Source organism: Empidonax traillii, unplaced genomic scaffold, assembly GCF_003031625.1.
Source record: "Empidonax traillii isolate 1590-97213 ecotype Southwest subspecies unplaced genomic scaffold, ASM303162v1 scaffold56:size2478089, whole genome shotgun sequence".
Taxonomy (NCBI): Eukaryota; Metazoa; Chordata; class Aves; order Passeriformes; family Tyrannidae; genus Empidonax; species Empidonax traillii.
The window spans coordinates 140,505-151,967 of record NW_020955249.1 but is presented as its reverse complement, the minus strand read 5'-3'; the positions used below and the strand labels follow the sequence as shown (position 1 = coordinate 151,967).

The window sequence follows — 11,463 nt, the reverse complement described above, 5'->3', positions numbered from 1 at the left end:
TTTTTTTTTTTTTTTTTTTTTTTTTTTTTTTTTTTTTTTTTTTTTTTTTTTTTTTTTTTTTTTTTTTTTTTTTTTAATAAGATACTCGTGTTTTGAGTCAGTTGAGGCTTTTAGAGGAGAGGGAAAGGCCAGAGATGCCTTTCTCCTGATAACTTATTAATTATGTTTTCAGCACTCCAGGCTGTATTTTTTATGGTTTTGAGTGCTGTAATGTAAGTGGTGATGATGTACTTTCGAGGCTCATCTTTTAGCTTCACTCCAATTTGCTGTTCTTGTCGGCAAAATAAACATTATGACAAAGACATCAGTTATCATGTTTCATTCCATAATGTCCCTGGTTCTTGTGGATGTTGGTTATTTATGGCACTCTGCTGAGAATAGTAGTAACACTTTTATTTTGTATTGGCTCTGAAAGCATGTAAAATCATGATTTTTCTCCTGTTAAGTCAGGTTAATTTCCTCTTAATCATTTTGGTATCTTACAAGTGCAAGACCACAGATTTACAGTCCTCTTTTAAACTGTTGAAAGTCAAGGAAAAATTATTCTGTAGGTCAGATCAAGTGGAAATCTAATTGTTTCTTATCTCTGGGCCAGACCATTTCTTAGGAGAAAATACACTGCTAGTAGAAAGAATTGCTGTTTTACACAAAACATCTTACATAACAATCTCTTTTTGTCAAGTACCTGCAAAATTATATTCTGATGTGCCTTTTATTGAGTGGCACCTGACTTTGAATGCAAAGCTATCTCTGTGTCTTGTGTGGGAACAGTGTTCTCAGTCAGCACAGGAAAGTGAACCAAACACATTTCCTACAACCTAGGAATGATCTTACAAGGAGCATGGGACGTTATAATTTTCAGTCTTTCGAGCATGTGCTACTGTGACATTGCATAAAGTCATGGCTTTAACAAGATAAATTGGGAAACTCCACACATTTGTTTATTTTATGTGTGAGGTTGGTTTAAATGATTATATGATTCTAGGTTATGGATGCTGAAGTTGGTAGGGCCCATCTTTCATCCCCAGTTTCCAAATTACTGAGTATTTCGCCCCGTTCCATATTCTGTTTTCAAGAAAACTTATATTTCAGTCCTTCAAACAACATTTTCTTTTGTAGAAATCCAGCGTGAAATTGCTGCAAAGCAGAGATGATTATACAGAGAGTAGTGCTGAATTCACGACCTGGTATGTATTTCTCTCTGATAAAGAAGCAATTGTGTGTGTTATGATTGCCTTATGCTCCAAAATGCTGAGGGTAGAAACAGGCACTAACTTGAGATATTGGCATTTGTGTGTCTTAACATTGCAGACAGCAATAAATAAAGTTTGTTGTGAAGTGCTTTTATTTAGTCTGTATATACGGATTTCTAAACTCTTGGGTGAGAAAAAAAGGGTTAATGATTAATATATGAGAAAAGTCTTTAGGGGTTGAAAGGGAAGAAAGATTAGCAAACATGGCTTCTTAGTTCTGACATTTGTTCTTTCATTTTAAGAGATGACTAAAATATTTTGTTACTATTAATTTTTGCTTCTTTTTTTGTAAATATCGGATCTTTTTTTCCATGTTTCAAAGTGTTTGTATTTTAAATTTATAAATTTATACCCTTGAGGTTTTGTTTACTTTCTTGCTTACGCATTTGCCTTGTTATGGATGTCAGCACAATAGTTTAAATAGTGAGTTCATAGATTTTCTGTTGTAGAAGACATTAAGTTTTGCAGGGACTATTGTATGCTGCTTAAAGCCAAAATAGTCCTAAGCAGTAAGAACTATTGTGTGACGTGCAAATAAGTCTTTCAAAATGTTACAGCACCAGCCTGCTGGCGTTGTGCACTCTGACTTAAAATATACAAGGGTGTCTGGCTGTCTCCTTTTAGTGCCAGTGGTTCCAACTGTCAGTCTGATTGATCTGCTGCATGTGGTACCAAGCTGAGGATGAAGGCTCTGGTTCTGGGGCTCTTGGTGCAGTTTTACAGGTGTTTTTGGAAAGCTTTAATTTAAAGAGGTCTATCTGTATATGCGAAGGGATGGCTCTTGAAGCATATGCATGTGCAGTGGCTGTGATCTGTATTCCCTCAGTTCTACTTGATTCAAAAGAGGCAGAAAGGTGAGAGTTTAAAACTGGTTAAAATGTATGGTCATTTGCTCTTGGCAGAACAGTGCATGATGATTTTGTTATGTGAGAGAAGTCCCAGTGCATGTCTTAGTTTTGACCATTAGAGGCTTTTTATCATGTTGGAGTATACAGAACCATTTTTAAGTGGGAACAGTTCCTGATTATTTTTTTTTTTTAAATTTACCCTAATTATTCATAACAATCATGTGTAGCAAGCAGCATGGAAACTGTCAGTCAGTGCACATACCTGGTACTGGCTCAGGTAGGCATAAGCTGGCATAATAATGGCCAGTCTTCGCGAATGAAGAACCGGGGAAGGTCTTTCCACCTTCCAGCCTGCGCATTGGATTTTTTAGGTGAGACACAGTGTGCGCGGAACTGAGCCCACCCTTTAATCCTGAGGTTCATCTGCCGGGGCCAAGTGAGCTTGGACGGTGGCAGTGAGGTCCTCAGGACGTAGATGGATTGCCTTACAGGGCTAACGAGCTCCATCTGCCCGGGGAGTGTCCTAACCAGGAATCGAACCCGGGTCTCAGTGTTGACAGCGCTGTGGTTTAGCCACTGCACCACCAGGGGCACTCAAGCTGACATATCAGTGTGTCTTCAGCTTGGATGGTGGAAGCGCACCCATTTAAATTGTAGTTTGATACAAAATCTGGAAGTTGGTAGGTAGTTTTATACCTGAGTAAATGTATAACCTAACTTACTCTAAAAAGCACTACCTTGAAAAAAGGCCTTCCCATATTGATTAAGGGAAGCTCTGTATTGATTCATTTATTTGTTTGATTTAAAAATAATTCCAGGGAAGAATGGAGTGCCAGTGGCTGAAAACTTCCGACTGGAACAAAGTACAATAGCGGATACAATCCAAGCAGGACAAGTGCGTGTTAAAACCCTCTATCTCTCTGTGGACCCTTACATGGTAGGTGATGGACTTAGAGCTAAGCCAGAATGTGTTTTATAAAATACCTTCAACTCTGTACCTGTCATGATGTTTAACACCAAAGTTACCAGTTATAGGACTCTGGTATATCTCTAGTATAACTTAGCAATTGTATTAATTTTGGTGGAGTTGTACTGGGAAGGAAGTCGGCTTTAATGTGCCTTAGATAAATATAGGAATATGACTTTATAGAAGTAGGAAGGGACTGAGAACCCTGGTGTACCATTACAGATTTGCTTGTATCAGCTTTTTCTTTAAACTTTAAAATTCTATAAGAATTTTGCCTTTCTTATATATGTATTTTCTAATTCTGTACAGTTGTAGAAATCATGTGGTTGGGAGAGTTGGGGTGGAAATGAAAGTGAAGGTGGGAGAAGAACCAGAGAGGCATAGTCTGTAAAAGTTTGCTATAAAGAGAATTCTGAGCATTTATTCCCTGCATAGATGGAGATAGTAGAAAAGTCTAAATTTCTGGAAAGTAGGTTTAGCTTGGGAATTAAGAAGAAGTTTAATAATCCTGAAGTACTAACTTAGGCAACAGGGGGAGATGTAAAGAATTCAATATTTCAAGACGTTTCATTAAACAGATCTCTGTCAAGGATGGTCTACACATGTTTGACTGCCCTTCAGTGCACAGGCATGGTCTAAGTGATTTGTGGGTATTTTTACAATCCTACATTTCTAAGATTCATTCAGTAAAGGAATGGAATTTGTAGTATTCTCATCAGATCTGAGCCAGTCATCTTTGATTGTACAGGTGCCTTTGAGGCAACATCTGTAGAATGTGTTTGCTTTGGTGACACTGCTGGAGGAGATCAGAATGGTCCATCCTCCTTTTGTACTGAGCAAACAAGGGGAGAGAGGGGTCTAAGACAATATTATGAATATTTGGGACTTCCTGAGAGATTTTTGAGGAGCCCTTTTTGTTTGAAGTTTTAAACACATCTGCTCCACTTAAAGCCTTGTCTTTCAGCGCTGCCGAATGAATGAGGACACTGGCTCCGATTACCTGCAGCCCTGGCAGCTCTCTGAAGTTGCTGATGGTGGTGGTGTTGGGGTCGTGGAGGAGAGCAAGCATGATAACCTTGCTGAAGGAGACTTTGTAACTTCCTTCACCTGGCCCTGGCAGACAGTGGCAATTCTAGATGGCAGCTTGCTACAGAAGGTAATATAAATGCAAAGCCTGGGTTGTCACTATTTCTTTTACTAAACCTTTTTTTTTGTTCCTAAATAACTGCTGATGCTATTGATGTTAACTACTGTTAATGATACTATTTTTTAGTCAAAAACAAACCAACGTTATTTGAACAACTAGTTTTCAAAAGGCAGATCCAGTCATAGGTGCCAAAACCTGTATCAATGTCTCCTTTTTTCATAACAAAGAAAAATGTAAATGCTTTTGTTGGTTACCATACACGCCAGTATTATTTCAATTGTTGTTTTTAAATAAATTTACATGAAACTCCTTCTGTTAATTAAATCTGATAAGTATTCTAATTCTAGTAGAACTCCTGATCCATGAGATTGTAGTTGTAAGAAAAAAAAAGCTTTAGATATGTTTAATTTAATTTATTTCACTAATATATGTTATTGTAAGCTTTTACTTGAGATATTACTTCCACAGAAGAAAGGGTATTCAATATTAAGTTGAAAGTGGAGAGGGAACAGTGCACTAGATATGTTGTGTTGATCGTTCTCTTGTAACACAGAAAATTATTGCAGTTGGAGAATTTATACTTTCAAATAAACTCCTTCCTTTAGGACCCTTTGCCACGGATCTGCAATCACAGTATTTGATAAAATGGCTCCTTTTATTCCTTATAGGAATTGTTCACTTGCTGCAAACCTCTTGTCTCCCAACTGCTTTTTGACTCTTCCATAATTTAAGTTTTTGTGAGTGACTTTGCTTAAAAACTTTTTCTAAAGCTATGGAAATAAAAAGTTTTTATATGAACTTGTTGTTAGAATAGACCTAATTTAGAGATAGCTCCTCCCCTACCAGTTGTGCCTTGCTTGGAAAATACCCTCAGTCAATCAAACAGCAAAACCTCACCTTAAAAACAAATGAAGACCACACACCTCTCTGTTCTGTAGCTTGTTCCACAGCTTGTGAATGGACGCCTTTCCTACTTCCTCGGCGCAGCTGGCATCACGGGACTGACGGCCCTGCTGGGTGTCAGGGAGAAGGGACACGTGGCTGTGGGTGCGAATCAGACAATGGTGGTGAGCGGAGCAGCCGGTGCCTGCGGCTCTTTGGCCGGCCAGGTAGGATGGGCTTGAGACACATGAATGTACTCTGTGACTAAGTTTTGTCTTCTGGAACATGCTGGAACATGCTAGTTACTAAACATGTGGATAAAATCATTGTAAACATGAGTAGGTATAACCCCATGGGAAGGGCCAGTTTCATGGATTCGGCGCACACTCTCACTGAGACAGATTTTAGGTGGGAAAGTAAGTGTCGTGAAACTGGGATAGGAGAGAACAGTCCACGGTATTACTTGTTGCTAGCAAAGTAAAGTAGATGGTATAAATACCTGTATTTATATATATTTGTATAGTAGCCTGCCACCTGAACACTGTCTTTGTATTGACTAGAGACTTAAATTTTTTTTCTATACTAGAAAATAGTCAGTAAAAAAATGTGGTAAGCCCTTCTTTGTGCTGTGTTCCATGACATTCTTTGTGTTTTGAGTTTTACAGCCCTTTTGTCCTCCTCAGTCTGCTTTGCACGCTGTTGCAGTGTGTATGTGCATATCTACAAATATATATATAATACATACTCGTATACACACAAACACAATAGATATTAAGCAAAATTTAGACTTACTAATAGAGAGAAGCTATGAAGAAATAGTACATAAGCAAATGGATGAAGAATGTGTTTACATCCGTTATTGTCTATTTGTTTTCTCTTTTGTTAGCTAAGTTATGTTACGTAGCAGATGTAATTGTATACTATATTTGGCTCTCAAGTACTGCCAGTCATTGGTGACTCTACAAATTAAATCTTCTGCAGTCAGTGAGTTATGGAAAGATGGCAAATTGTACCTCCCCTTATCTAAGTGTGAGGAGGGAGTGACAAGAGGCAATTGTGTCTCATGAGATGGGAGTGTGTGCTGGACTTTACTGCCTGGGGTTCAGTGGATGGGGGATAACTGTAACACCCTCTAAGGTCCCCTTTCACACACGGGTATCTGTATGCAGATGAATGATCTAACTTGTCTTTATGGTTTGGGGTTTTTAGTTGTTTGTTTTGTTTGTTTTTATTTTTTAACTGTGTGACTGCAGATTGGCCGTCTGGAGGGCTGCTCTAGAGTGGTGGGGATCGCTGGCACAGATGAGAAGTGCTCCATTTTGGTCCAAGAAATGGGGTTTGATGCTGCTATCAATTACAAGAAGGGAAATGTGGCAGAACAGCTACGTGAACTCTGCCCAGGCGGTGTGGATGTTTACTTTGACAATGTTGGTGGAGACATCAGTGATACGGTTATAAGTCAGGTGATTATTCCAGCTGTCAGGCTTATTCCAGTTATTCTGCACTGTCTGCATGCCCAGCTTTGAATTAATTCATACTAGAGTTCAGCCTGTAACACAGCAGAGCAGGTTTTCCACTTCAGTGATCTAACCCAGGTGTTGATCCTGGTCTTGAGGAGAAATTAGATATTTGAAATCAGTGTTTGTCATATGGACCAACCTGGCAGTACAGTAATAGAAACACAATTTCTGCTTCTTATCTCTCACATCTTAGGCCAGGAGACTTGTTAATATTCTATAAAAATGTTGTCTATCACCTCAGTAATCTTGTGTTTTATCAGCTTTGCTTTTCTGGCTTGATGCAGGACTAGTTCTACTGGGCCTCCATACAGACTTCACTGTTAACATACAACCACTCTGTCATGGCAGGGAGGCTTTGGTGGCAATGGCATCTTTGGGACTTCTAAATCACACTGTATCCAACAGTTGTATTAAACTTCTCTGTCCTATTACCCCTCTTCTGACAAAAAGGGCACACAGTAAGACAACAATTTCTTATCTTCCTTTTATTTAGTGCCTTTTTAAATTACATTAGGCTGTATAGCTTTCATTTTTCCACTATTGCCTTGCATTTATCTATTTGAATGCTGTCATAGGTTGTTGCATACCATTTTCCCACCCTTTTATAGGAAATCTGGCTCATATGAAAGTTTTGCAATACAATCTATTGCATCTCTGAGAAATTTAATTTCTGAGACAGAGGAATGAAATTTTTCTCACTTTGTGCTGTCCCAAACAGATGAATCAGAACAGCCATATCATCCTGTGTGGACAGATTTCTCAGTATAACAAAGATGTGCCTTATCCTCCTCCGCTGCCTCCTGACATAGAAAAAATACAGAAAGAAAGGAACATCACAAGGTACATTTCTCCTCCAGAACTAGTGACCAGGTTCCAGGTCAATTGCACATGTGATGTTGTGACTGATGTTTGGAAGGTAGTCTGTAGATCCTCAACAGACATGTGTAATCGGAGCAGAGTGTTGCCATGCCTAAAAAGGAAACTGTAATCACAATGTCAGTAAATGCCTTCTCCTACGTTTGTCTTTATCGGCATAAAAAATGGGAAGTGATGTTGTTACACAGACTCATACATATCTGTTCTTACACTTTTTTTGTGATGGATAGATTTAGTCCTGGAATTTCCAACAGATTCTTTAGTACAAGAGAAGGTGCTGCTGTGGTTCTGTTCTCAGATGTGCCTTCTCAGAGCGCCTTCTCTCAAAGTGTATTAATTAAGCAGAGAGAAAATCAAATATTTTTGGAGTAAGGATGCAGCTGATGCAGTGATTTTATTGAAATTACATTTTTAGTATTTGGGTTTTTAGATAATGGGACTGTAGGTGTGACATATACAGGTAAAACAGTTTTGCTGTGACTCTGGGAATTGCTGAATCTCCTATCAGGATTCAGATGCATCTAAGGCAGAGATTAGAAGCAGAGTCTTAGGAGACTTTTCAGTCATTGCATTGTCACGAAGTTGGGGAGACTTTTGATTTCTATGCAAATGGATTGACCTCTTCTAATTAGAATTCTTTTCTTGTCCCTGTTACTGTTGTCTGCAGTTTCAAAAAAAAAAAAAGATAAAATTAGTAGAATACAGTGGAGAATTTAATCGGTGTGTTGCTACAAGTAATTATGATTTTTGATGATCATTTCAGTTTCTTGATTGCTATAGAAAGCTGTGACAGCAGGATATGCAAAATTTTGAGCAGCCTGAAGTTAATGTATAGTCACCATTTAATTGCAGTCCCATTAATTATTCTCTCTACTACCAAAAAAAAAAAAAAGAAAAAGGTAAAAAATAATAGGAATTCTCTTACATTTTTTGGACATTTGGTTATTCTGGTGATACTACTTCAGTTTTATTACTCTTATCTCTGATACTTGAACAGAATTACTTGTCTAAGACCGATATTTCTGTCAAGTTCCCACTGCATGGAGCTGTCACTAAAAGCTGGCAAAGCTCTGAGCTGCATCTCATTGTAATTCGTACTCATAACCCTTCAGTTTCAACAATGCTGTTTCTGGAAAATATTTGTAAAGATTTTAAAATGTTTACCAATGTTTCTTATATCAAAACTCATTCTTTTCTTTCACAGGGAAAGATTCTTAGTGTTGAACTACATGGACAAACACGAAGCTAGTATATTACAACTCTGCCAGTGGATCCAAGAAGGTAAACTGAAGGTGAGAACTTTTAGATTTGATCAATGGCCTTTGATACTGTCTCCTCAGATCATGGTCTGACTACAAGAAGACCAATTTCTTTGTCCCCGGCTCTCTTACTGTGCCTCAGAATTGAACAGACTTTCTTAAGGATGCATAAGTATGATTGAAAGCTTACAAGATAGCACTGTTTTAGAAGGTACCTATGAGGATGATCTGACTGTAGTATGACAGACGTCTCTAATTACATGCTGCTCACGTCTGTATTATTTATTTCAGTACAGGGTGCACTTTTGACTTAAAGGATCAGGCCTTCAAAAATATGGCTTTCAAATATCTGATCAGTTAAGTGTCCAGAATGCTGCTGAGGATCTTGTCTGAAATTTTATTTCAAGTTTTGTAATGGCCATTTATTATTTTGTGATGGGTATATGCTTAAATTATACCTTCAGACAGAGGTCTGTCTGAATTAGTTTTTATTTCTTCTAGTGATCAGTAAATTTTCCTGGTAAAATCCTAAGATGGGAAATTTTGGAAGGGGCAGGGATTTAACTGAAGAACTAAACAGTTCCTTTTCTGATTGATGAAAGAGTCTGATCCAAACAAAGCACTGTCCATTGTAGCAAGAGAAATCTTTAGACTGTGGCAGTTCCTTGGCATGTTTCTAAAAAATGTGAAAGGCTAACCTTGTTTGAAGAAAACTAAAAGGACTTTTTTGCACTGACAGGTCAGAGAGACCATGGTAGAAGGCTTAGCAAACATCGGTGGTAAGATTTTTACATCATTTTCTAAGAATAATAACCACCTTATTAAATACAATTATATCAGAGGTTAACTACCTCCTTTGTTTCATTTACCAATTCAGATTTTTGTATTTGTTATAATAAAATATTTTTTCATGAGGTATTAAAATGTTCCATAAGAAAATTATTTTACATTAAAAAAAATCATTGAATATAAATTAAGATTTTTTTTTTTAGACTGCTACCTTAGCTGCTGATGATAGTCATCCTGATCTTACTGGTTTAAAATGCTGCCTGTTTCTTAGAACTTGAGTGGAAGAAAATGCTATTTTGACAACTTTGAAATTATACTTTAAAAAAGCCCAATATCTAACAGAGGTTGTACTGGATTTGCTAACAAAAAATAAAAGTACATACAGGAAGGGGCAAAGCATATTACAGATTGCTAAAGAAAGTATTTTTTTTTAACAGAACAAAATATTGTGTAGCCTGTTCAAAATATTGTAACAAAGGAAATATAAAAATAAAGGGGGTCTTGTGACATGAGCCATGTGATCAAAGGTACTGTAAGAATGCTTCCCTGTCAAGTAAGGGGGAAGAGTATGATTTAGTCCATTTAGTCTTTAGTCCCACAAGATTGGAACTCATAGAATTAGGTGATAACCAAATCTTAGAGGTTCCAATTTATTCTAGCCATTTCTAATTGCCTCTTTCTGGTATACATATGTATTTTGAAGGAATTTGGTCAAATATAGCAGTCATATTTCATACTTTCATATTTTGTTTACTCAGAGGTATATTCTTTTGTACCAGCTTCTCACACTATTATACAATATTTATAAGCCTTTTCTCTCACAAGGGCTTGCAAAACCCACAGCATTTGGGGGCTCTCCAGTCATGCCTTGTCTCTCTGTGATGCTTGCATGACATATCACGAAAACAGCAAATGTAATCCTTAATCTGTATAGGGTCAAACGGTTGCTTACAAATCAGGGTTTTTTTAATTATGACACAAAACTGGCCCAAAATGGGATCTCTCCTTTTCAGGGAGCTGTTTAATACGTTTGCTTCTACCATTTTTGGTTTCTTTTTTTAAAGGTTACTTGGCACTAACTTATTTCATTACTTCTCTTGAAGCTGCTTTCCAGTCCATGATGAGCGGAGGCAATATTGGAAAACAGATCGTCTCAGTTTCTAAGTAAAAGTCATTGGTTTAAGAAAAATAATTGCACTCTGTCTCTAATAGTGAGGAAGCTTTTACTTATACTAATTTCCATTTTTTAAATAAACAATCAAGTTGTTCCGTATGGATTGAAAGCAGAGATTTTGGGATGCTAATAAACTAAATAGCACTGCAAACAGGAATGCGATCATTTATACTTGAAATGGGTCCATTTTGAGTAGGTGGTTAATGGGTTGGTGGGCGCCATCTCCCCTGCTGGAATTACCTTTGCTCCAGTTACTGCTCAGTCCTGCTGACTTCCCTCCTCATGGCTCTTGTTCAGACAGCCCATTCATTTTGGAATAGTGTTCTGTTTCCCTTAAAACAAAGGATTAGCCAAGACTACAAGTTTCACAATTAAATTGCTTAGTCATATCTACCTAGCTATAGCTACTGATTAACAACAAAAAAAAGTCCAAAATTTGGTTCAAATCTTGAGGGACTAGATATCACTAGGAACAATTTCCAGTAAGTAATTTGTATACAGCCACCTAGTTTTGGTTTTAGAAGAATTTACTGGTGTAGATGTGCATCATTCCCATGCTAGATTGTCTCAGTGCCCAGGAACTTCTCTAGGAATTTTTAATTTACTAGTGTAAGTTTTCCCTGACAGTCCAATCAATCCAGTTAATCATTTCAGAACATAACTATTCCTATTTTTTTCCAGATAATTGCAATAAAAATTTCAGTTCTAGAATTCAAAGTCTCTAATACCAAAGGTATTTCCATTTGCC

At 37.4% G+C, this 11,463-nt stretch overlaps 1 protein-coding gene across 3 annotated transcripts in view; it reads left to right on the top strand.

The window, feature by feature from the left end:
* PTGR2 (prostaglandin reductase 2) overlaps positions 1 to 10,866 on the top strand; it is a 16,067-nt gene extending 5,201 nt beyond the window's left edge. For 2 of the 3 annotated variants that reach the window (XM_027879590.1, XM_027879591.1), the window contains exons 2-10: positions 1,120 to 1,187; positions 2,920 to 3,038; positions 4,033 to 4,224; positions 5,154 to 5,324; positions 6,351 to 6,560; positions 7,336 to 7,457; positions 8,698 to 8,785; positions 9,492 to 9,531; positions 10,645 to 10,866. In XM_027879590.1, the coding sequence (XP_027735391.1) occupies positions 1,151 to 1,187; positions 2,920 to 3,038; positions 4,033 to 4,224; positions 5,154 to 5,324; positions 6,351 to 6,560; positions 7,336 to 7,457; positions 8,698 to 8,785; positions 9,492 to 9,531; positions 10,645 to 10,709 (1,044 nt within the window). In that variant the 5' untranslated portion in view covers positions 1,120 to 1,150 and the 3' untranslated portion in view covers positions 10,710 to 10,866. Of the gene's footprint in view, positions 1 to 1,119; positions 1,188 to 1,877; positions 2,108 to 2,919; positions 3,039 to 4,032; positions 4,225 to 5,153; positions 5,325 to 6,350; positions 6,561 to 7,335; positions 7,458 to 8,697; positions 8,786 to 9,491; positions 9,532 to 10,644 lie in introns of those variants that run through there. The other variant, XM_027879592.1, reaches the window with a different exon arrangement.
* Positions 10,867 to 11,463: the final 597 nt, after the last annotated feature.